This window comes from Eutrema salsugineum, unplaced genomic scaffold (assembly GCF_000478725.1).
Source record: "Eutrema salsugineum unplaced genomic scaffold, Eutsalg1_0 scaffold_2, whole genome shotgun sequence".
In the NCBI taxonomy this organism is placed as follows: Eukaryota; Viridiplantae; Streptophyta; class Magnoliopsida; order Brassicales; family Brassicaceae; genus Eutrema; species Eutrema salsugineum.
The window spans coordinates 10,434,011-10,458,800 of NW_006256829.1; the positions used below are offsets into that span (position 1 = coordinate 10,434,011).

The following is a 24,790-nucleotide window of genomic DNA, read 5'->3' on the forward strand; positions in this document are numbered from 1 at the left end:
CTTCGTGCAATTGGTTCAAGTTTTTAAGCAATAACTCCTTGTAATAAATAGTGATTCTTATTTTTCAGTTTACCATTAAACCAAGTTGAAACTTTGGACTTGTTTACATTAGCTATCTTATATAATAACATGGACAATAAAATTTGTTTATGTTAGCTATATTTCAACCATTTTATCATTTTTCTATTTTGATTAACATTCAGACATCATTTATTGACAGTAATATTGATCAAACAACTGCCCCTTTCATTATTACTATTAAGATTTAACCAGTTCTATAGCTAGCAAGAAACAATTTTTTAAGAAAAAATATTTAAAAATGTATGTTATTTTTTATTTTAATTTTATAATATATTTAGCTACTGATTATAAATACAGAAGTTAACCCAAACTAATTTGTTTATGTTTTGAAATGAATTATATATTTGTTTTGATTAATCTTAAAAAATATATACTCTTAAATAAATAATTTTAATATACATCGTTTAATGATTCTAGTTTTTTTATAACCAGTCTACAAATTCTTATTAAAATTGAAATTTTTCGTATCTAATTGTTTATAAATTAAAAATATTATTTAATTTTTATTTTAAAATAAATATATTTAAATAAAATCTAATAAATTATAATAAAAAATATTTAAAAAATTCAAATAGATATTTATTTTAATATATATAAATTGCTATTATTTTCAAATATATAATAATAATTAAGAAACTAAATAATAAATACTCTTTTATGAAAAATATATAGAATTTCTAAATTTTATTACATAATTTTAAAAGATAATTATAATTTTTTATTTTAATTATATTTTATTATTTGTAATCCTACTTAAATAATAATATAGATAGATTTTTCAAGATAAGTTTTGGGCCATAAGCCCACAATGCAATTAGAAAGCCTCACGTTTACTCAGTCTGATGACGTCGAAATGGCCACGTATTCATTTAGCGCCACATGTAACCACCGCCTTCATTAGCGCAGTTCAAATCTCTCACTCTCTGACTCTCTATCTCCGTCTCGTTCTGTGTCTACTTTGTTTGCGATTTGTGTTGTATTAAGGATCTAGAATCGACGAAAGTGAAAAACATTTTTCGAAAGTCTTTTTTTGTTGGTCGTGAAAATGGGTGTTGGATTTACAGAGTTTTTTTCGATACACCTAGCCACGGAGCATCCTCAGGTGATACCAATCTCGGTGTTCATCGTCATTCTCTGCCTCTGTTTAGTTATCGGCCACTTGCTTGAAGAGAACCGATGGGTCAATGAATCCATTACCGCCATTTTAGTCGTAAGTTGCTTCAGGTTTTGGGATACTCTTCTTGTTTTTGTTTCTTGCTCCGAGAGTTGAGCTTTAGAATCAGGAAAATCTAATCTCTTGCAGAATCTCCTAAATGACCATACTTTTGGAGCTTTTCTTTTCGAAATCCTGATTTGGGTTTAGGTTCTTGTTCAAGTTGCCGTATTTTTTAGTTTAGAATTTGGTTTCTTCTATACAAGGTAACTTTTCAATGCTTTTAAGATGTAACTATTTTGATTGTTTATGTTGCAAGCAGGGAGCAGTATCAGGAACGGTTATATTGCTTATTAGTAGAGGAAAGAGTTCTCACATTTTGGTGTTTGATGAAGAACTCTTCTTCATATACCTTCTTCCTCCAATCATTTTCAATGCTGGGTAAGCTTGCTCTGGATCGGTTACTATATGCTGTGCCTGTGTTGATGGGATTAGAGTTTGATGAGATTCTTCACTATCATCTGGAGATCGACTGAAGTTTCTTTTGTTTCTTTTTTGGTTTGTGGCAGATTCCAAGTCAAGAAAAAGAAGTTTTTTCACAACTTTTTAACCATCATGTCGTTTGGTGTGATTGGTGTTTTCATCTCCACTGTCATTATTTCGTTTGGTAATTTTATTTACAGCAATCAATCTTGTATGACTTGTAGCAATACAGCAATCAGTTTTTTTTACAGCAATCAAATATTGTATGACCATGAAAACAAATTTAATTATATTTGAGTTTCTGTAATCTTGTTTTTTACTCTCTCTCTTTTATAATCTGATTCAGGCACTTGGTGGCTTTTTCCCAAGTTGGGATTTAAGGGATTGAGTGCTCGAGACTATCTTGGTGAGTTCTCTCTCTGAGCTTATATCGTCTTTCCTCTGCATATGTTCATAAAACTATGTTTCTTTTCACATATCTCTTGTGTCAGTTTGCGAGTGAATGTTTTCTTTTCTTGATTCAGCCATCGGAACGATTTTCTCGTCAACTGATACCGTTTGCACTCTACAGGTTCTTGATTTTTTTAAAGATAATCTTTCCTAAGATTCCTTCTTGTGAAGCTGGTTTGCATAAAAAAGTTATTTTTACATTGCATCTTAACTTTACAGATTCTTCATCAAGATGAAACTCCATTGCTATACAGCTTAGTCTTTGGAGAAGGAGTAGTGAATGATGCAACCTCAGTTGTGCTGTTCAACGCCGTGCAGAAGATTCACTTCGAAAGCCTCAACGGTTGGACGGCTCTGCGAGTCTTTGGAAACTTTTTGTACCTCTTCTTCACTAGCACAATCCTCGGAATTGCTGTAAGCTATTGAATTGGCATATATGTATTTGTTTTCCTCCATTGGAAGCATATCTTGAGTTCTCTTGGAAACTGTGTGAATGTCTTGCAGGTGGGGTTAGTAACGTCTTATGTCCTGAAAACCTTGTATTTTGGAAGGTAGAACTACCACCAAAATTTGCAAATTTTACATCTCAACATAGAGTTTATGTATTGGTCTTGCTAATTTTTATGCTTGATGACAGACACTCAACTACACGTGAACTCGCGATCATGGTTCTTATGGCATACCTTTCATATATGTTAGCTGAGGTAATATCACCATTACTGCAAGTCTGCAATAGACAACTAGTACAGGAGGAAATCAAAATGCAGAATTTCTCTGTTTTGACTAAAGAATGTTGTTATTCTCTTGCAGCTCTTCTCATTAAGTGGGATTCTCACCGTTTTCTTCTGTGGCGTTTTAATGTCGCATTATGCATCTTATAATGTGACAGAGAGTTCAAGAATCACTTCAAGGCATTGTTTCAGACACTTATTTGTTTTTCTCTCAAGTCTCAATAGCAGTAAATGCTTTTTGTCTGACTGTTTATTTCTGTTCTGCAGGCATGTGTTTGCAATGTTGTCCTTTATAGCGGAGACGTTCATATTTTTATATGTTGGAACAGATGCTCTTGATCTTACAAAGTGGAAGACAAGCAGCTTAAGGTACAAAGTCGTATGATATTATTGATATGAACCTCTTCTTAGCTTGCAAGTTAAGCTGTGGTGGTGACATGAAGTTGATGAAATCTCTTCTATCATACTAAAGAAGACTTATAAAATGAATCTTCTTCTTGCAGCGTTGGGGGTACTTTGGGTGTCTCCGGTGTCATAACCACATTAGTATTGCTTGGACGAGCAGCGTTTGTGTTTCCACTCTCGGTTTTTACAAATTTCATGAATAGAAACACTGAAAGAAGCGAGACTATCACATTTAAGCACCAGGTTTAGCCTTTAGTTTGTTTTTTCAGTTACATTATCAGAAACACCACAACTTAATGGTCTAAGAGGTTTTAAAGTTCGCTCTCTGTATACTTCATAGGTGATTATTTGGTGGGCTGGGCTTATGCGAGGTGCTGTCTCAATTGCTCTGGCTTTCAAACAGGTTTTTGCTTTTTACACACTCACAACGTCTCTATGGAATTGCTGTTACCTTGAATTTTTGCTCATTTCGGTTTATGTTTGATGTGCCAAGTTCACATACTCTGGTGTTACATTGGATCCTGTGAATGCTGCCATGGTCACAAACACCACTATCGTTGTCCTCTTTACTACACTGGTAAAACAAACACTACTTCCTCAGTATCTAGCACTGCTCGTAGTTTAATGCCTAAAGATGCAAAAAGACAGTCTTCTTGACATGTAACGAAACAGGTCTTTGGTTTCCTCACAAAGCCACTTGTGAACTATCTGCTTCCTCATGATGCAAATCAAAACACTGGAGGAAATGGAGGTAAACACACTGCGCCAGGTTCCCCGAGGGAAGATGCGACGCTTCCTCTCCTCTCCTTTGACGAGTCTGCTTCCACCAACTTCAACAGAGCTAAAGATAGTATCTCCCTTCTGATGGAACAGCCTGTTTACACTATCCACCGCTACTGGAGGAAGTTCGACGATACATACATGAGACCTATCTTTGGTGGACCTCGTCGAGATAATCAACCAGAATGCTAGGTATTTTTCCCTCCTTTATTACCACAAGTTACTGCTCAGATTTCAAAAGCTGGAACTGTGAACTATGTATTCATCATGCAAGCGAATAATTCTTTTTTATTTTTCTTTCTTTTTGCAGTTTATGATTTAGGTTCTCCTCAGGGAATGCATGATGAGTTAGTTTTTTTGGATAGTGGATGTAGTGAAAAACCAGTATATGTTATAGTTTTCTTTAATGTATAGAACAAGGTTCTTCTATATACACAAGGTGATCGAAGATCATTTCAAGATTGTGATTTATTTGAATCAGAAGATATATTGTAATTCAGACACTCCAGGTCAGTTCCAGGACAATAGGGTAGAGTGGTTTGTCTCCAGAGATACGACAACGTACAGAAAAATAAACGTAAGAACTTTTTTTCTCAACAAAATAAACGTAAGACTTTCTTTCTATACTTGCAAATCATACTAAGCCAGTGGTTTTGAATATTTCTATGGTGCTTTGATTTTACCTTTGCAAGCAGGAGGGATTGTTGTAAGGCCACATTTTGTCAGAAGAGCCTGGACTTTAGATTGGTTAGTCGCTAAAATGGGGATATAAGACTTGAATCTGCAGATGCATTCGAGATTAGCGGCTTGGAGGACTATGCAGCATTTGTTGCCTGGAGGAGATGGGTTGTTTCCGGTGACGGCTGGACGACATTTCTCCAAGCTGTTTGTGTCGATATTACATACAGGAATGCTCGTAGGTTCTTCCTTCAGCACCAGGGCGGCTAAAACCATTGCAAGAGCTGCAAATTTCACAAAAGTTTTGGTATTGTTCTTATCCATTCTCTCTTTGATCTTGGTCTCTCTTGACTTTAGTACTCTACCTTGGAACACTGAAATCAAATGAGCTTAATATAACAAAGTTAATTCTAAGTAAAGCTAGGAAGAGCGTGTGATGTTAGGTCGTTGACTCTCTAGTCTTTCCTAGTCAACTGGTCTTTTGAGTTGAAATGTCTGCAAATTGCAAATGAGGAAGACTTGTGAGTCTCTAGTTTTTCCTAGTCAAGTGGTCTTTTGGTATTTGCATTGATGAAACAACAATAGAAAAAAAAAAACATTGAGTACACTTTACGCAGCTAGTACTGATTAAGACAATATTACATTTAAAAAGTAATCTTAATACGCTATCATATTATGTACACTTTTCAGATATTGTTGATTACAATTGCCTCCTATGTTCATTTGTTATAATGTATTTACATCTTTGGTTTCTCAGTGAAGGTATTTGAATTATCTTTTCCTAGTAATAATTTCTATTGGTAGGTTTATGACGATAAGGATGTAAATTGTATTTCAATAATCTCAGTGGTAAAATCTCCATGAAAAGAATACGTCAAAAATCTTGCAATCTCCATAGGAGGAACTCCACAATATTATCTTTTCATTAAGTAGTATTCTCACTGTTTTCTTTTGTGGCGTTTTAATATTCGCATTAGTAGTAACTAGTAACTCATTGGAATTAGCTAAAAAACCAGTACTTTATTTTTTCCATTAATGCATAGAACATGGTTCTTCTATAAAGATAAAGCTAAGACTGAAAATAATACACGTAAAAAGACATAGTCGTACATATATAACTTAGATACTTAAGATAGAGCAAAGCCTGCGGCAGACCCGACGTGACTCCAGCTCAGTACTTCAAGCTGTGTGTTAAGAGAAACAAGAGCAAAACAAACTTAAGACTTTCTCGCTTTTCAGAAAGAAAGAGAAAAAAAAAAAAAAAAAAAACAGCAAACACCAAGGTAATTTTGAGTTTTACGTACCTTGGAAACAGGCGGGAGTGTTAGCACCACACCGGGCCAGAACAGTCTTGACATTGGATGGGTTAATCCCGTAACTTGGAAGATAAGACTTGAACTGGCAGAAGCATTGTAGATCAGCGGTTTTGACCACGTTGCAGCAGTCAGGTCCCGGAGGTGGCGGGTTGTTTCCTGTGGCAGCTGAACGACATTTCTCCACGTCGCTTGAGTCCACGTTACACACTGGGATGCTCTTCGCTTCTTCCACCATCATCGCTGCGGTTAAAACCACAGCAAGAGCTGCAAATTGCATGAGGACTCTCGTTTTGTTCTGACCCATTCTCTCTTTTGTATATTTTCCCTCTTTCTCTCTGCTCTATGGTGAAACCTTTCAATGTGAGGAGCTTGTTATATAGCAATGTTAATGCTAATGTGAAAATGAATAAAAGTATAGATTCCCGGGTCTTTATCTGGTCGAAATGTACATGTACATTAACAGACAAATGTGGGAGACCTTAGTTGCATGTATATATAAGTCTCCGGTTAGGCTAATGACAGAACTTTCTCCTTTAATTTCGTGAACCAATTGGCTTTTGGCTAGTCTTTCTATTTTGTTTTTGTCCTTGTCAAATCGTATAATTTACTGTGTAGAGGTCAAAAGATTGTCACTTCTTGTCATGTAAACAACACAGGTCTTTAGTTGTTAAACTGTCTTCTTCCTTCTGATGCAAGTCACAACATCAGAAACAGAGTATTCTCTGTTTTTTTTTTCCTCAATTTATTATTAGTTGTGTTCTCCACGGGATGAAAAAGTAGGATACATATAATAGATGTAACCCCACAAAACCAGTTCTTCATTGTTTTTCATTACTGTATACAACACGGTAATTTAGAAATTCGTGATTTATTTTTAACAAAACACTAAAAAAAACATTGTAATTTAGAAATTTCAAATCAGATGCAGGACAAGTTCTAGCAAAGTCTGCAGCGCCATAGAGACTTGTCTCTAGCTCAAATTCTTCAAGCTGTGTTAGAAAAAAAAAATAACGTAAGATTCTTTCTTTGCTTTTAAAGTTTTAAGATCCTACCACTAATTCTGTAACCACATGAAACAGCAATTAGGCTCTTTTAAAAAAAAAAAACCTCGGCAAGAAGGAGGGATAGTTGTAACGCCACATTTGGCAACGAGAGCAGCGACTTTAGATGGGTCGATTCCTAAAATTGGGAGATAAAACTTGAATCTGCAGAAGCATCCTAGATCAGCGGCTCGGACCACAACGCAGCAATCATTGACCGGAGGTGGCGGGTCGTTTCCAGTGACGGCTGGACGACATTTCTGCATATCGTTTGTGTCGATTTTACAAATGGTAACGCTCGTAGCTTCTTTCACCATTATTGCAGCGGTTAAAACCATTGCAAGAACTGCGAATTGCATGAGGATTCTGGTGTCGTTCTTACCCATTGTTTTATTCTCTCTCTCTCTCTAGAATCTACAATTGTGTATCCAATTAGATCGACCAATATGAGGTTGTTATAGCCAAGTTAAAATGCTAAGTGAAAGGTGGTATTTAAAGAGCATAACGTAAGAGATGTGTGGGTGATGTAATCATTAGGAGTCTTTTGAGTTGAGATGTGTGAGAAGAAACGGAACAAATGTTTGGGAGGCTCTATGGGTCTCTTATGAATAAAAACATTATTTTAATAATCTAAATTTCTGAAAAAGCAAAAGACGTCTCTAAAATTGAAACCACAAGAGACGTCTTTAACTCAATTTTATTATTAAAAAACTATTGAAGAGATTTTAGTGGGTCTCAATAATGTTTATGGTCTTAGTTGCATTGCATGCCTAGTCTCCGGGGCGGTGTATGACATTAGCTTTTTTAACTCTTTACGTGACCAAAATGTCTTCTATTGTTTTGTCTTTTTTTCTTCCCTTTTCTTTTAAATAAAAATACTTTTGGGTGGATCGTTAGTACTGATATGAATAATTTGTGGCTTTTATTTTGTTTTCTTTCTCTTTACTAGTATTAATTTTCTTTTTGTTTAATATATTTAAATTTGATTCGCTATATGGGTTCGAAAACTATAAATACACAACTAATGTGTCGATTGAAGTAATGATGTCGTATGTCCCATCTGAACAAAAGGGACGGTTTTTTATATTGAAATTCTAATTTTTTGGATGAAATCTTGATCGGATTTAATCGTTTTTGGGGTTTCAGATTTCTCATCGTGACATTTATTTGTCAAAATGTATCTTGAGCAGGATCCAACTTGAAGTTTTTTACCCTTTTAGGTTTTTAGTCAGGCTGAGTAAGTAATGGTTTCGGTGTAAGTATCTGTTTACAAGTAGACTCGTATATTAGTTACTTAATTAAACGTTCTTTTGCTATTCTTCAACAAACGTGATAAATAATTTGCTCTTAATATATATGGATAGAATTATTTTTCCTTTTTCGGTCTAGTATTGTTATATACTTGGAAGTCTACAGCCTACAGGGATAAGATGTAAACTTTATTTCAGTGATATCAATAGCAATAACTTATCCAAAAATAATTCAAAACGGCACAACAATGGATATCTCTTAAAAATCATAGGCTTAATAGAATTTAAACACACCGTTGAACGAGTACAGTTAACAGACATTTTTGTTCAAGTAGAACCTCATACATGGTCTATATCTTTCACATTCATTTAACCAAACTAAATTCTTTCACATTCTTTTTTCAATATATATATATATATATTTTTTTTTTTTTTTTTTTTCAGTATTTCTCTATAACTATCATTTGATTCTGAATTGAAAACGTAATTAAGTAAAACATATTTGTCACAAAACAAAGATAATATCCAGTTAATGTATTGGAAAACATTTAAATGAACACATAGATTTGGGTTCTACTAATAAAACTACTTAGTTAATATTCAATTCAATATCAAACAGACTTCCGAAAGAAGTATTTATTACTAAGTATTTATTTCAAAATCGCAGGGCGTCGTGCCCAGCACACATGGGTTTGAAAATCTACAGATTAGAAGAAATCGTCGTCGGTGGAGAAGATCATTGTTCTGATCACAAATCTAATATTCCCAGAAATAAATAAATGTTTCAAACTAACAACATTTTTTTTGGTTATGTTGCCATAACTTTTGGGTCACTCTAGGATTTTTTTTTTTTTTGTTTGTTTCGAAACTAAAATGCACCAATAAATAATCAATGGTTAATGACATTTATTTAAGCAATGAAAATGTAGAAAAATGGGCCGTCCAAATGCAGGAAAATTTTAGAAATGATACACCTACAAGTCGTTATACCGTGAGGTCCACAGTTTGTCCACCTGTCGTAATCGTACAGCGAGTATAAATAAATAACCAAAACCCTACTCGCGATTTCTGACCGAGCATTCAATTCTTCGTCCTCCTTTGCATTTGTGTACAATCAAATAAAACTCGTTTTCCTTTCTCTCTCTCTCCTCCTCCTCATCGCTTTGCTCTCACAGGAAGCAAATAACGATCCTCTCTCTCTCACTTGACCCATCTTCTTCAACTTCACATTGGTATCGATGCTCGTGATTCTGTCTTCTTCTCCACATTCACATTGTGATTCAATTCCTAAGAGAATGAAACATTATCGTCGATAGATGTAAATATACACAGAGAATATGGATTGTTGAAAGCAGAATCTCATTTTACCCAAGACATTTGACGCTTATTTTGATACATTGGGTTTGTTTCTTTTTTTTTAATATCTCCTGGATTTCTGGATTTTGAGTTTCGAGAGTTCTCATCTATCTGGAAAACTGTTCGATTATCCAGTTAAATCTTGTTGTAATGTTTTGCTATTTTAAGTATGAATCTTTGGATCAGTAAAATAGCTTTCGTTTTTTTTTTCTCCTTCGCCCTCCGATTCCTGAAGCTTACAGTGATCCTTCTTCTTTATTTTGGCAGATTCGAATAAGAGGTTTCTCCATTGGCGTGATTTTGAAGAGATTTTTGTTCTTCAGATTTTCTTCCCACTGGTTACTACTGGGGAGATGTCTGGTTTCGTGGGTGTCATCGTTTCGGATCCATGGCTGCAAAGCCAGCTCACACAAGTCGAACTTCGGAGTCTTAATTCCAAGGTAACTCTTCTCTTTTTTATTGTTTCTTCTCTAGATAAAGCCAAACTCTTTTTGATCTGGATGTAAACTTTGGATTTGTGTTTTAGTTTGTGTCGTTGAAGAATCAGAACGGTAAGATTACATTAGAGGATCTTCCGCCTGTGTTGGTCAAGGTGAAGTCACTTAGCTCTGCGTTTAAGGAGAAGGAAATCAGAGAAATCTTGGGAGATTTGGGTTCTGATTATGCAAGCGATGATCTTGATTTCGAATCGTTTCTCAGGGTCAGTTTGATCTTTTATGTGTGTTGTCCTCTGTGAATCCCTTCGATGGATGTGAATCATGTGATGTGTAACGTGGTTTTGGGTTTGATACAAACAAATGCTGCAGATATATCTAAACCTGCGAGATAAAGCTGCTGATAAATCTGGTGGTCATAAGAACTCATCTTCTTTTCTTAAAGCCGGCACAACGACCCTTCATACCATAAACCAGTCAGAGAAGGGTTCTTTTGTTCATCACATCAATAGATATCTCGGGGATGACCCCTTTTTGATGCATTTTCTTCCTTTAGACCCTGATTCAAATGATTTGTATGAACTTGTGAAAGATGGTGTACTTCTATGGTAATGTGGAAATCTTATGTTTAGAATCCATCTTATTATAAGTATATTAATTAGTTTCTTTGTTTTGATTTGTTTCTCTCTTTTGGCGCAGTAAGCTTATAAACGTAGCAGTCCCTGGGACAATAGATGAACGAGCGATCAACACGAAAAGGGTACTTAACCCATGGGAGAGAAATGAGAATCACACGCTCTGTCTCAACTCTGCTAAAGCAGTTGGCTGCAGTGTGGTGAATATTGGGACACAAGACCTTGCTGAAGGACGAGTATGTTTTGCTTGCTTAGTTCTCAGTATAACACATTATAGTGGTTGGGACAAATATATCTGACCGCAGAGGTTTTTATTGTTTTTGCAGCCTCATCTGGTGCTTGGATTGATCTCACAACTCATAAAGGTCCACACTTGTTTGCTATGTGCATCGTCCTTTGTGTTTGTGCTTGATGGTTTATTAACTAATGTTGGAAACTGCAGATTCAACTGCTTGCTGATCTTAGTTTGAAGAAGATGCCTCAGCTTGTTGAGTTGGTGGAGGATAGCGACGTAATGAGTAAATCACTTTGCGAATTTCTGAACAAAGTATATGCGTGTTTTAAACGAGTTTCTACCTGTTTCAGGATATAGAAGAATTTCTGAGATTACCCCCCGAGAAAGTCTTACTCAAATGGATGAACTTCCATCTCAAGAAAGGTGGTTACAAAAAAACTGTTGGAAATTTTTCTTCGGATCTGAAGGTATTTGGCTTCCAAGTAGCAAATCCAGGAACTCTCTCCTTTTTGTCCCTTCAAAAGCTTCATTCAAGAGATTTATAGATTCTTCAAGTGTTTTAACATATAAGTCTCTCCAAGACGCTGAAGCAACATCAGTGTGAATAGGAAAAACAAAAGCTCACCCATACGTTTTGAATATATTTGGTTTTTCTTAATCTTAAAATGTAATGGCCTAGATTGTTGATTGAATATCCAGGATGCACAAGCCTATGCTTACCTTCTCAATGTTCTTGCACCCGAGCACTGTGATCCAGCTACTCTAAACGCTAAGGATGATCTTGAAAGGGCTAACATGGTCCTTGAACACGCAGAGAGAATGAACTGCAAACGATACTTGACAGCAGAAGAGATCGTTGAGGGGTCTTCGTATTTGAATCTCGCATTTGTGGCACAGATATTTCACGAAAGGTCGGTAAAAGGTCACAGAAAATGGTAGTTTTGTTCTTAAGCGCCCTGGTTTTTTTACTAGCTTCTCTGTACCTGCTGCAGAAATGGCCTTAGCACTGATGGCAAATTCTCCTTTGCGGAAATGATGACTGAGGATATACAGAGTTGCAGAGATGAAAGATGCTATCGGCTATGGATTAATAGCCTCGGGATTGACAGTTATGTCAATAATGTGTTTGAAGATGTTAGAAACGGGTAAAAATATTTGTGTGATTCGACCAAAAAAATTTTTTTGTGTGATAAGAGTGATGTTGTGGTTTGGGAAATACTCGGAAAGATTTTGGTCCTGAAGTATATATGACGATCTTCGCACTTAATTTTCATGCAGATGGATTCTGCTTGAAGTTGTTGACAAGGTCTATCCAGGCTCAGTTAACTGGAAGCATGCTTCGAAACCACCGATTAAAATGCCATTTAGAAAAGTAGAGAATTGCAATCAAGTTGTAAAGATCGGAAAAGAGATGAGATTCTCGCTCGTAAATGTAGCTGGAAATGACATTGTTCAAGGGAACAAGAAGCTAATCCTCGGTAATTTTTCTGCATAGCTAACTAAATTTTTTTATAAAAAAATTCGAAAAGATGCTCTGTAGCCTTTAGAAATTTTATAACATTACTGTATATATATTATACACACACATGTCTCAGGCTTCTTATGGCAGTTGATGAGAACCCATATGCTCCAACTTCTCAAAAATCTTCGAACTCGGACGCGAGAAAAAGACATGACTGACACAGAAATCCTGAGCTGGGCAAACAGGAAAGTCAGAATCATGGGACGGAAATCACAGATCGAAAGCTTCAAGGTTCCATCTTTTTACTTTAATCAAAACTAGAGAATCCACTGAACAAGCAAGCTTATGTTGACTCAAATCTCTCTTGCTAAACTTCAATAGGATAAGAGTTTGTCGAGCGGATTATTCTTCCTAGATCTTCTATGGGCGGTTGAGCCAAGAGTTGTTAACTGGAACCTTGTCACCAAGGGTGAATCAGGTCCATTACTACTCTCTCTCTCTCTAACTAAACTTTCCTCTTCACTCTCTCTCCTCTCTGTTTAAACCGCGATTTGCTTAAATGTTCTTTTTGGCTATTTTACAGACGATGAGAAGAGATTGAATGCTACATACACTGTCAGCGTAGCAAGAAAGCTCGGTTGCTCGGTTTTCTTGTTACCCGAAGATATAGTAGAGGTACAAAAAAACAGCATCTAAATTTTCCGAAAACAGCCGATGCTTGGACACAACACATATCTGAGGTTTTTGATGTCTCTTATTTATGGGGATTCGATGTTGTAATGCACAGGTGAATCAAAAGATGATATTGATCTTAACGGCAAGTATAATGTATTGGAGTCTTCAGAAACAATCATCATCCTCAGAGAGTTCGAGTTCGGATACGTCATCTACTCACAGCACAACCACGACGTGTACGAGCACTGATGCTTCACCAGCTCCATCTGTCAACGGAGAAGACGAAGTCTCTTCCTTAAACGGAGAAGTCTCGAGCCTAACCATCGAAGAAGACAATGACGCAGACATTTTGTCTGATATTACCTCCGTCTCGGAGGAAGCAGCCATTGAATAGAGCCACAAGACTGAAATATCTTGCCGGAACAGAGTTTTGCTTTGTAATAATTTCACATCTGCTCAGTGTGTTAATAAAAATAATATTCTGTTAAGTTACACTATAAAAAGGAAACATTTAAAGTAAAAAAAAAAATCGGAAAACTTTTTGTGAAGTACACTAAAATGTCATTGTATTCAATATTCATTTTATTTTCAGGAAAAATATGATTGTGCTGATGTTAAAAATACATACACTGTATTATTCTGCGTGTCACTAACAGAAAGATTTTCTCATTTTCAAAGATATATATATTTTTGTTCTTTTCTCGGAAAAAAAGAGAGGTATTTTAGAATACCTCAAATGGTTATGGCTTAACAATGTTGTTGTTGTTGTTGTTTGTCATTGTGTTCTTTTACTTTCTCTCTCTCTCGCCTGCCTTGCTCGAGCTTCGAACAAGTATCGTGTAGCATTTGTAAATGCCTTCACGGACCGGACGAGCTACAAGAGCAAGGCGCTTGAATTTTTGCATAGTTTTGTTTTAACGTCAGTCACTTATTTTGGAAAGGAAATTATCGCTGGGCTCGCTTGACACCCAAACAGGCCCACTTCTTTTAGCGCGTGCGCACACGTACGGGAATATATAAAAACAAAAAATTGTCATCTCTTCTGTTCCCATTGTGACTATACTTTTTGCTCTCTTTTTGACGAGTTCGATTGCATCAGTATCCTGAGAGAAAAGAAGAAACAGAGAGGAGAATTCTGAAAGGTTTTGCTTCTTCTTCTAATTCGTGATCGCTAATTCATTTCTCTGTCACAATTTCTCATCCTTTTTGATATACGAATCTTTGGGAACTTTTTCATTTTTTTCCCGAAATATATTCTGGGTTTTCGTCATCTGTAGTCTTTTTCTCGTTCTTCTGTTTCTCGGGTTTTCAGGACTCCGTCTCCAGTTTATGTTTCTTGGTCTCATAAGACGAACACTAATTCGAATTTCGAATTTCTGATTTGCTTTAGGGTTTAGGAGAAAGGTGTAATTTTGGAATTTCCCCTTTACGTTTTCCGGTTCAACATTATGTTTCTCTAGCGTTTTGTATATGGAGAATAACCCTTGCATTGATTAATTGGGATCGTTTCTGTTGTGTTTTTTTGCTTCCCCCATATTTTGGAACGTCATTAGGTCAGGGAAATTTGGAATTGATGGCGTTCGTTGATGATGATGAAGAGGAAGAATCTGTTCCTCAATCAGCTTCGAATTATTATTTTGAAGATGATGATAAGATACCTGTGTCGTTTGCGCGTCTGCCAATTCAATGGAGCGAGAAGGAGAAAGTGGATGGAAGTGCAGCTGGTTTTTACTTGCGAGGAACATCAGATAATGGTCTTTTGACTCTGCATAAGCGTGTTAAGGCTTGGAGATTCGACCTTTCCAACTTCAGACCGGAGATTTCTGTTCTTGGCAGAGACAACATATGGATTAAGCTTGAGAAGCCGAGGAAGAGCTATGCCGAATTGATAAGAAGTGTTTTCATAACCGTGCAATCCCTTCAGTTTCTTAGGAGGAATCCTCAAGCTTCGGATAAATCTCTCTGGGAGCATTTATCTAAGATTTCCAAGTGATTGACTGACTCTTTTCATCTCTTTTGGTCCTCTCTCGGGTAATTTTCATTCTTTTTTGATTTTAACACCCTGTGTTTGGATGTTATTTGTAGGGCATTTGACGTGAAGCCATCGCAGAATGATTTGGTGGATCACATTGATCTAATCGCTGAAGCTGTTAAACGAGATGGAAAATTGGCGAAATCGAAGGTTAGTAAGGAGAATTAGCTGACTTTCTGGTCTGTGAGATGTTTGATTTAGACAAGGCCATCAAATCTCGTATAGGTGTTGTAGTTTCTGTTTCCTGAGTTTGTGATGCCCATATTTGTTATCAAGAGTATTCTTCGCTTTCTGGCATGAATATTTTCTGTATATGTATCATCTTCTTACCCTGAGTCTCTCCTAATTTTGTGGAGTTTTTCTTTCTTGTATGACTAGTTTATACTTGCATTTCTCGCAAAGAAGCCTTCCAAAAAGAGATTACCTGATGAGGTTCGAATTATTTTTCCATTTGAGTACACTTTGTCCTCATGTCCCTTTTTTTCCCTTACTTTCACACGGTTTTAATTTCTGCTAAGAACTTGCTATATTTTATTAGGACAATCCAAAGGATGATTTCATAGTTGGAGATGACTCTGTTGTAGCTTCCGATGAAGATGACTCGGATGATGACGATGATGATTTTTTTGAGTCTGTGTGTGCAATGTGTGACAATGGTGGCGACCTTTTATGGTATGTTTCCTTGTTGGATGTTGATCATGTAGTTTCATTTTCTCTGGAATTTCTTTGCAGATCAGAATAAGTCTTTCACCTTTTACTTCTTTATAAGAATAAGGCCTCTGATTATTTATCCTAAACAAATTCCTTTGTTAATATGAAGCTCAAATGTCCCTTCCGTTTGCGTTTGCATTTCTTTTGCAAAAAAACTTTTAAGAAAAACTAAAAATGCAGAATTGGACGTTTGAGACAATTGAGGCCTAGAAAAGTCATCCACTGTTTTTATTCCATGTTATGTGCTGTTATTACACTGCATCAGATGCATGAGTCTTGTTTTATGGTTTGTACAGTTGTGAAGGAAGCTGCCTGAGATCATTCCATGCTACCAAAAAAGATGGTGAAGACTCACTTTGTGGTTCTCTTGGCTTTACCAAAATGCAAGTGGAAGTATGTCCTATATAATATTTTCTTATTAGAGTTGAATATTTCTAAGCGTCTTGGTTTTCTTGTCCAATTTTCTAAACATTTTGGTATGGTTATCCTTTTAAAACTTTCGCCTGCCTTGAGTAGGCATGGAGTTAATGTTATTATTGTTTATGGATTATTTTCCAGGAAATTCAGAAATACTATTGCCCAAACTGTGAGCATAAAATTCATAGTTGTTTTATTTGCAAGAAGCTTAGCTCCTCTGATAACTCTACTGGGGAAGCAAAGGTATGAAATTATTGATCTCTAACGTTAAATGCTGTTCAGACGAGTTTTGTTGATTATGGTGACTGTCAACTAATTGGATGACCTTTGCACTTAATTTTAAACATGTGCGTAGGTTTTCCAATGCGTGTCAGCCACCTGCGGCTACTTTTACCATCCTAGTTGTGTTACAAAACGACTAGGTCTAGGAAATAAAGCAGAGGCTGAAGCACTAGAGAGGCAAATCATTGCAGGAGAGTTTACATGCCCACTGCACAAATGCAGTGTCTGTGAAAACGGAGAGGTTAAGACTGACTCTAATTTGCAATTTGCTGTATGCCGGCGTTGTCCAAAGTCCTACCACAGAAAATGCCTGCCGCGGTAAGCCTTCATTATTAGTCATTTATTTACTATTGCAACTCTAGAATATTTGAATAACTGTCTTGTTGGTTTCTAGGGAAATTTCTTTTGAAGATATTGAGGACGATGATATATTGACAAGGGCGTGGGATGGTCTCCTAAACAACCGTGTACTCATATATTGCGAGTAAGATATTTTTATGATGTATCTTATGTGGGAATACAAACTTAGACTTAGCATGAGACACTTATTTTGAATGATTTGGCTTGCCTAGAGAACATGAGATAGATGAAGAGCTTGGGACACCGGTTAGGGACCATGTTAGATTTCCTTATACTGAGGAGAAGAAGCTTTTCACGACAGAGAAAAGAAAGATACTGGAATCACATGTGGGAAGAGACCAAGCGAGACCTAAGGTTAAGGATCTTGCCTCACGAGACACCTATGGAAAAGCTTCTGTAAAATCATTTAGAAATTCGTTTCCTTCTTCAAAAGATGGTGTCTCGACAAAAAAGCATGGATTAGTGTCGTCTGTACCAGATCATTTGAGGAAACGGAAGGAAGTTGATCCATTCAGAAAGTCTAACTTGGTGCCAAACAAATCCCAGAAGATAATGGGATCTGGAGAGTCCCGTGAAGCTTGCAGAAAGAAATTGAAAGTGAATGAACCACATGAAGCTGGAAAAAACAAGCTGGGAGTGAAAGAGGCAAGCAAAGCTTCACTGGGTGAAAGATTGTTTAATTACATGCAGGAACCTAACATAGTAAAGCCTCGGAGCTTGGTTTCAGTTGATAGCAAACACAATAATAAGACTGACTCAGTTGCCTCGAGGGAGCCAGGAAGTGAAATTCCTACATTAGACAATGATTCTCAAAGGAGGTAAGATTTCAGTTTCATTTTTTTTCCTGTAAAATATGTTTAGGATTTATTAATAAGTCTATTCGCTTTCACCAATGTAGGCTCTTGGTGATAATGAAAAAAGCTTCAGACGAAATAACTATGGAAACTATATTAAAGAAATACAAAAGTCCATCTACGTATAAAAGCTCCTCAACGAATGTTGTGAATAAGACGATCACTATGGGGAAGGTAGAGGGCTCAGTTCAGGTGGGCTGAAAAGCTGAACCCGATCCCTATCTGGCTACTCTTAGCGCTTTATTAATGACTCCTCAAACTTTGTTTCTATAGGCTGTCCGAACAGCACTAAAAAAGCTTGAGGAAGGAGGAAACATTGAGGATGCAATAGCAGTTTGTGAGCCAGATCTTCTGAGCCAAATCGTCAAGTGGAAGGTCCGACCCTTAGCTTTTTAGACATGGCAGTAGCTGTCTGTTGTAGATCATTTCCTACTGTTTATACTGTCGAAGAAAAGATATTTCTACATCAGTTTTTTAATCTCTGCTTGCAACTAGTATTTTTTTGTTAATCCTCTAGATGTTTGTTTATTTTGCTTCAGGATAAGCTCAAAGTTTATCTTGCTCCTTTTCTCCATGGTGCACGCTATTCTTCCTTTGGTCGTCATTTTACAAAACCCGACAAACTTCAACAGGTAGTCAATCCTTTCAAAAGCATAATTTATGTTACATCCTGTAAAGATAGTCAGTTCACACTTAAAATTGAAGTCGACAGCTGAAAGAATAATTGTCAAGGAGAAAGGATTTGTTGAATTGTAGGCTGTTAACGTCTTTTGAATTAGCGACTTACTGGCTCCGTCTTCTGCGTTGATTATTAGGCTGTTAGTTTTATACTTTCTGTCACCTGCATGACTAGTGCGAAAATATTGGGTTTACACTCTTTCTAACTCCTGTATCTGAAACTTGATGTCTGATCAGACCTTATTATTACCTTGTCATGCAGATTGTAGATAGGCTCCATTGGTATGCAGAAGATGGTGATATGGTGAGATTTCCTCGCGAACGTTATCTCTTAGGGTTTAGTTCTGTTATTTTGTTTATTTCTCTTAATTTTTTTTCTGAAGTATGATCTTGTGCAGAAAGAATGATGTCTGTTTTCTGGTATCTCTTCCAACAGATTGTCGACTTTTGTTGTGGTGCTAATGACTTTAGCTGTCAGATGAAAGTGAAGCTTGAAGAAACGGGCAAGAAGTGTTTTTATAAAAATTACGATCTTTTTCCAGCGAAGGTAATGACTTGTGCACCTGCTATCATCGTGAGTTGTAAAGTCTTACTAGTCATCTAGGATTACTCATTGAACTATTTCTTTTACTTTTAGAATGATTTCTGTTTTGAGAAAAGAGATTGGCTGGCTGCGAGGAAAGAGGATTTGGGATTGGCACCTGGTGAAAGGCTGGTAAGATTTCTCTTTTAATCTGAATTTCGTGTATGCTCCTGTTTCCTGGAAATAGTTTTAGTAGTATCTGATTATTTATATATATTTGGCATTTTGATCAGATTATGGGGCTAAATCCGCCATTTGGAGTCAAGGCTTCTCTTGCAAACTCGTTTATTGCTAAGGCTCTTGAGTTTCGGCCAAAAATTCTCATCCTCATTGTTCCTCCCGAGACTGAAAGGTTTCTGTACTTGTCAGAACACTAAAATAATTCCTCGCTCTCTCTCTCTGTCTCTCTAGTTAATTCTGTCACTTTTCTCAACAGGTTAGATAAAAAATCTTATGTGCTTATATGGGAGGATGCAGCCATCGTAGCTGGAAAGGTAAATTATCCGCGTCCCCCTCCCTCCCTCCTCTTTGAGCCTTTCTTAAGTTTCAGTTAAAATTTGCTTCTTGTTTATTTGCTGCAGTCATTTTACGTCCCTGGATCTGTCAATGAAGAAGACAAACAATTAGAGGACAGCTGGAATAATGTTTCACCGCCGCTTTCTCTCTGGAGTCGGTCTGATTTTGCAGCCAAGCACAAGGAAATAGCGGAAAAGCATAACCATTTGTCTAGCGATGTGGGGAGCTCAAAGTTAAAGAAAATTGAAGAAGAAGCAAACATATCTTTGTATCCACTTGGAGCTTCTGATGGCATATGTGATAATAATTCTGTGACGAGAGATGGTGCATTTGAAAATGGTGAGGATGTTCCTATGGAAATAGATGAACTTGAGGTAGCTGATTGTGTTAATAAGATTCTGGTCTCTGAGAAAATCGAACCACGGGAAACTGTAGCATGTGTAAATCATCAGTCAGATCACTTGTCAAGGAGAAGTCAGCTGGAAAAGGAGAAAAAGACTAAAGACTCCGCTGGTAGGATGCTTGGGAAGTCGGTGGATTGGAAGAACAGTGACATGGGAGATGACCGAGGAAAGTTGAATAGAGGACCGGAGAGCATCGAAGTAAATATCCCTGAGACGACATCTGATTGGCAGAGTCCTGCGAGGTCTTCTTCAGATGATATATATGCCGTCTGCACATCAATATCCAATACTACACCACAAAGATCTCACGAGTCTGTAGAAGCATCTCTGCCTTCAATAACAAGGACAAAAAGTAACTTGGGAAATAATATTAGAGAACACGATCGTAGAGTGCAGGGCAGTAGAAAACCTGAAGAGATGCGAAATCGGCCGACGAGCTCTGCAAGATCTTCTAGAGAGGACGACATCTACACTGCTCGTCTATCACCAGCTAATACGGGTGAGAAACCATGTGAAGCGTTTGAACAATCTTATGGTGCAACTTTATCCCATTTCGACGATGGTCTTGCTGCTAAGTATGGTGGTTTTGGTGGAGACTACAGAATCCCGGATCCTCCTTTAATTCCGGACCAGTTTTCACTGGCCCCATCTCTGAGGAATAGTCCTAACGAGGTGTTTGATTACCGAGGATACTCTGACCTCAACAGAGGGCTTGGTCCGAGAGAGTATCCACAGCAGTATGGTGGGCACTTGGACCCCATGTTAGCACCTCCTCCTCCAAGTCTGACGGACAATTCCTTTTCGTTGCAACAACGTTATGCGCCTCATTTTGATGAAATGAATTACCAGAGGATGAGCTCTTTCCCATCTCAGCCTCCAATGCAATCTAGTGGAGACAAAATCTATGATTCTCCAGGCTTTCCGCTGCAACCGCCACCACCTGGAGACTTTGGGATGAGTCCATTGGGTTTTGCCCCTGGTCCGAACTACCCTTATATTGGTAGATCTGGCGGTTGGCTTGACGACTAGACCAGCTCTCATTTTCCTTGTATTTGTAACATTAGTTTAGTTTAGACCTATTCTCTAAAGCTGTAGGACGCTTAGAAGAAGAAAGAAATCTATAGCTTTTCTCTTCCACTCATATTTCTTGCTAGTGGGCCTTTTTGATTCTGTTTAATAATAATAAAAAGTGCCAGCTTCCTATTGTCTTTTTAGATTTTATCTCAGATTTTGTGGTGATATTTCAATACTTGGACCACGTCAATCAGTAGTTGCGCAGAATTGGGCAAAGGACAGATCTGAGAAATGGGAGAGGAGTTGAGAAACTTAACCCAAGTATGGATCTCTGCCTTAATCTCCATCTGTTATTGTTATTTCATATCATCTAGAATCGCCAAAGGTGTTCTTCGTCTCCTCTCCATTCTTCCAGTCTGCATTCTGTTTCTTGTTCTTCCTCTGTTCCTCTCTACTGTGCACTTTTGCGGCATTTCAGCTCTTTTTTTCTCATGGCTCGCAAATTCCAAGCTTCTTCTCTTTGCTTTTGATCAAGGACCTTTGTGCCAACTTTCCTCAAACCTCTCCCGTTTCATCTGCTTCGCTTGTTTCCCCATCAAAATCAGTCAAAACCGTTCTCCAAATGCGATCAAGAATCTTCATCGTAAGAATGAGCCTTTGCCTAAATGGGTTTTGGCTCTCAAGGTTTTGGTCTTTGGCGGCTTGTTACGTGTCTATGAATACAGCGACGGTTTGCCTCGGTTCGTTGTCTTGGCTCTCTATTGCCTCCATATCTACCTCGAGGTGGAACTTTTCTTGGTGTTAGTCGGGGCTGTGTTATCTACTCTTCTCGGGTGTGACATCGAGCCAGTGTTCAATGAGCCTTACCTAGCCACCTCTCTACAAGACTTCTGGAGCCGTAGATGGAACCTCATGGTTTCTGCTGTCCTACGCTCAACCGTCCACAAGCCGGTCCAGCGTTTTGCCTCACGCTTTCTCGGTCCAGACGCAGCTGTGTTAGTCGGGGTCATGGCCTCGTTCCTTGTCTCGGGTCTGATGCACGAGCTCATCTACTTTTACGTAATCCGTGTGCCTCCAACTTGGGAGGTTACTTGTTTCTTTGTGTTGCACGGTGTTGCCACCGCCACAGAGATAGCGGTGAAGAAAATATTGCGGTGGAGACCACCGCACAGGGCTGTTTCGGGTCTGGCGGTTCTGGTGTTTGTGAGCGTGACAGGCGTTTGGTTATTCCTTCCTCAACTGCTCAGAAACAATGTTCATGAGAGAGCGATTAGTGAATGTTTGTTGGTTATTGATTTTGCCAAACGCAAGTTGTTTATTTCTTCTTCATGATCCATTTTGTTATACATATATATACTAATACTATTAGCAAAGCAACCAAACTTAGAAATTCTCTTCAATGTGTGAAAACGCATTTAGAAGTTACTAGCTTGATTTCATAATTGAATTTGACAAAACATTTTGCTTCTTCTTAATTTACGTTCTTGTTGTCTCAATTCAATATTGTATTGTGTGCGGTAAAGCGATTTCCAAGTGAGAAACATCTTTAACATGAGATTAAATTGGATCACGCGCCACAAATGTAATAATATGGTTCGCAGAATTTAAGAAACCTCATGAAGTCAAGAACACGTTTTTTTTGTTAAAGAACCTCCAAAGATGGAAAGGTAGCATTGTTTTTCATAAGCCTATATAAGTTTGCCAGATATCGAAGTTAAAGTTTATCTGTTACGAGAATTAAAACAAAACAGACTCCGCCAAAGTATTTGACGTATACATTTCAATCTATTTGAATTTCTTTGAATTAATAATGTCAGCAATACTAAATATAGATCTTTCGAGAATCCGAAAGCTTTTTCTAAGATAACACACAGAATTTTCTTTCTCTAAAATTTTTTGTTTCTTTTTTTTGTTTACTAGAGAAAATCATTTGTTCAAATACTATATATGTTATTCAGAATCATTAGTAGGTTGAATAATACAACATTTCACTTCAATTTCAATATCAATTGAAACACAGGAAAAAAATAAAACCTCTAACTGTTAACCTTTTATATTTGTTATATTTTTTAATAAATAATAAAAAAATATATAGAATTAACCCAAACTTGACAAATGTGAACCTTCTGTCAAAATTTATGGATTTTGACAATTTTCATTTCTTGTGGATATTGTTGTATATAGGTTGCATGCTGCACACAATTAGTAACCCACAGAACCGAGAAGAGAGAGACAGAAACAGAGATGACAGAAGAGTTGAGAAATCTAATCAAGGTTTGGATCTCTGCCTATATCTCCATATCATACTGTTACTACATCTCTTCAAAAATCTCCAAAGGTTTCCTTCGTCTCCTCTCTCTTCTTCCAATCTTCATCATCTTTCTTCTTATTCCTCTCTTCCTATCTTCTGTCCACTTCTGCGTCATCTCAGCTTTTTTCCTCTCATGGCTCGCAAACTTCAAGCTCCTTCTCTTCGCTTTTGATCAAGAACCTTTAAGCCCACTTCCTTCAAATCTCTTCCGTTTCTTCTGCTTCACCTGTTTCCCCATCAAAACCAATCAAAACCCTTCTTCATCAAATCGAATCTACAACAAACCTATGCCTAGATGGGTTCTTGCTTTCAAAGTTATGATCTTTTCCTTCTTATTACATCTCTACGGTGACAATTATCATAACAGTTTACCTCCGTTCGCTTTCTTGGTTATGTTTACCATCCATCTCTACCTTGAGTCAGAATTTATCTTAGTCTTCGTCGGTGCCTTGCTCTCTACGCTTCTTGGTTGTGAAATCGAACCGGTCTTCAATGAGCCTTACTTAGCTACTTCTTTACAAGACTTCTGGAGTCGTAGATGGAACCTCATGGTCCCATCCGTTCTCCGTCCAACCGTTCACATCCCGGTTCAGCGATTTACGGCTCGGTTAATCGGTCCAAACCGGTCTTTTTATGCTGGAATGTTGGCCACGTTTCTTGTCTCCGGGTTAATGCATGAGCTGATTTACTTTTACCTTGTCCGTAAACCTCCAACTTGGGAAGTCACTTGTTACTTTGTGTTGCATGGAGTTGCAACTTCTGCGGAGGTAGCGGTGAAGAGGATGCGGTTGTGTCCACCGCTGCATCGGGCGGTCTCGGGTTTTGTGGTTTCGGCGTTTGTGCTCGTTACGTCCGGTTGGTTGTTTACCCCTCAAGTGCTTAGAAATGATGTGCATAAGAGACTGATTAGTGAATGTTTGTTTGTTATCGACGTTGTCAAGCTGCAAGTTGTTCGCATTTTAATGTAACGTCTATAGATATCTGAAGAAGCGTTTCTTGTTATCCTCATCGTTATTATCGATAAAAAAAAGTAGGCCATACACTTGGGAAGTAGAGACTGGACAAAGCTCGAGCAAGAACTTACCCATGCGTTATAAATTTGGTCGAGATAAAAATTAGCGCCTAGATTGGTCAAAATGTAATATGAACAGTGTTATTAAAAGAAAAGAGAATAAGCAAAATGGAAAATGGATGTACAATTAATACTTTCTGTCACCTTTTTGTGGAAAATACTCCTTTTGTTTCATTATAGTTGATTTTTTAGGTTTTTTTTCTTGTTTCATAATATTTGATTTCCTACATCTAATTAATGCACACCTTTTCTTTAAGTTGAATGAATTATATTAATGCATATTGCTTTACAAAACTTATTAATTGTAAGCATTAATTAAAAGAGAGGAGATGAAAAGTCCAGATTGAAGTAAAAACCAGTAATACTAATAAAAGTAATGAAATTAGTTGTAA

General features: G+C 37.2%; 8 protein-coding genes across 9 annotated transcripts; 5 read left to right on the top strand and 3 right to left on the bottom strand.

The window, feature by feature from the left end:
* Positions 1-1,068: 1,068 nt before the first annotated feature.
* On the top strand, positions 1,069-4,531 carry LOC18017168 (sodium/hydrogen exchanger 4). Its single transcript, XM_006401391.2, has 15 exons — positions 1,069-1,291; positions 1,557-1,675; positions 1,804-1,901; positions 2,064-2,123; positions 2,242-2,288; positions 2,387-2,581; positions 2,672-2,718; positions 2,805-2,871; positions 2,978-3,078; positions 3,166-3,267; positions 3,402-3,546; positions 3,644-3,706; positions 3,797-3,880; positions 3,976-4,275; positions 4,394-4,531. Exons 1-14 carry the CDS (start codon positions 1,127-1,129, stop codon positions 4,273-4,275), a joined length of 1,593 nt encoding a protein of 530 aa, XP_006401454.1. The 5' UTR covers positions 1,069-1,126; the 3' UTR covers positions 4,394-4,531.
* Positions 4,532-4,533: 2 nt separating this feature from the next.
* On the bottom strand, positions 4,534-5,385 carry LOC18017169 (putative lipid-transfer protein DIR1). The gene has a single exon (XM_006401392.2). It carries the CDS (start codon positions 5,083-5,085, stop codon positions 4,747-4,749), a length of 339 nt encoding a protein of 112 aa, XP_006401455.1. The 5' UTR covers positions 5,086-5,385; the 3' UTR covers positions 4,534-4,746.
* A 376-nt stretch (positions 5,386-5,761) lies between these two features.
* LOC18017170 (putative lipid-transfer protein DIR1) lies at positions 5,762-6,499 on the bottom strand. The gene is made up of 2 exons (XM_006401393.2): positions 6,066-6,499; positions 5,762-5,945 (listed from the first exon to the last, which is right to left on the bottom strand). Exons 1-2 carry the CDS (start codon positions 6,379-6,381, stop codon positions 5,941-5,943), a joined length of 321 nt encoding a protein of 106 aa, XP_006401456.1. The 5' UTR covers positions 6,382-6,499; the 3' UTR covers positions 5,762-5,940.
* A 350-nt stretch (positions 6,500-6,849) lies between these two features.
* Positions 6,850-7,579, bottom strand: LOC18017171 (putative lipid-transfer protein DIR1). Its single transcript, XM_006401394.2, has 2 exons — positions 7,185-7,579; positions 6,850-7,066 (listed from the first exon to the last, which is right to left on the bottom strand). Exons 1-2 carry the CDS (start codon positions 7,501-7,503, stop codon positions 7,062-7,064), a joined length of 324 nt encoding a protein of 107 aa, XP_006401457.2. The 5' UTR covers positions 7,504-7,579; the 3' UTR covers positions 6,850-7,061.
* Positions 7,580-9,446: 1,867 nt separating this feature from the next.
* LOC18017172 (fimbrin-3) lies at positions 9,447-13,776 on the top strand. Of its 2 annotated transcripts, none has more exons than XM_024156190.1 (15): positions 9,447-9,768; positions 9,991-10,163; positions 10,250-10,423; positions 10,530-10,765; positions 10,857-11,028; positions 11,119-11,157; positions 11,235-11,303; positions 11,378-11,494; positions 11,727-11,938; positions 12,020-12,172; positions 12,306-12,505; positions 12,623-12,780; positions 12,871-12,967; positions 13,073-13,164; positions 13,277-13,776. In XM_024156190.1, exons 2-15 carry the CDS (start codon positions 10,077-10,079, stop codon positions 13,556-13,558), a joined length of 2,088 nt encoding a protein of 695 aa, XP_024011958.1. In that variant the 5' UTR covers positions 9,447-9,768; positions 9,991-10,076; the 3' UTR covers positions 13,559-13,776. The 2 variants fall into 2 exon arrangements, with proteins under 2 accessions (XP_024011958.1, XP_006401458.1); XM_006401395.2 differs by having other exon boundaries at positions 9,447-9,599.
* Positions 13,777-14,219: 443 nt separating this feature from the next.
* LOC18017173 (protein ENHANCED DOWNY MILDEW 2) lies at positions 14,220-21,190 on the top strand. The gene is made up of 19 exons (XM_006401396.2): positions 14,220-14,306; positions 14,718-15,153; positions 15,250-15,346; positions 15,575-15,628; positions 15,735-15,868; positions 16,204-16,300; positions 16,466-16,567; positions 16,680-16,924; positions 17,001-17,090; positions 17,179-17,784; positions 17,865-18,012; positions 18,094-18,195; positions 18,360-18,452; positions 18,761-18,802; positions 18,935-19,045; positions 19,136-19,213; positions 19,315-19,433; positions 19,518-19,575; positions 19,663-21,190. Exons 2-19 carry the CDS (start codon positions 14,738-14,740, stop codon positions 21,028-21,030), a joined length of 3,960 nt encoding a protein of 1,319 aa, XP_006401459.1. The 5' UTR covers positions 14,220-14,306; positions 14,718-14,737; the 3' UTR covers positions 21,031-21,190.
* Positions 21,191-21,281: 91 nt separating this feature from the next.
* LOC18017174 (probable long-chain-alcohol O-fatty-acyltransferase 1) lies at positions 21,282-22,464 on the top strand. Its single transcript, XM_006401397.2, has one exon. It carries the CDS (start codon positions 21,307-21,309, stop codon positions 22,345-22,347), a length of 1,041 nt encoding a protein of 346 aa, XP_006401460.1. The 5' UTR covers positions 21,282-21,306; the 3' UTR covers positions 22,348-22,464.
* A 723-nt stretch (positions 22,465-23,187) lies between these two features.
* Positions 23,188-24,332, top strand: LOC18017175 (probable long-chain-alcohol O-fatty-acyltransferase 2). Its single transcript, XM_006401398.2, has one exon. The coding sequence runs from the start codon at positions 23,260-23,262 to the stop codon at positions 24,292-24,294; it is 1,035 nt and encodes a 344-aa protein (XP_006401461.1). The 5' UTR covers positions 23,188-23,259; the 3' UTR covers positions 24,295-24,332.
* Positions 24,333-24,790: the final 458 nt, after the last annotated feature.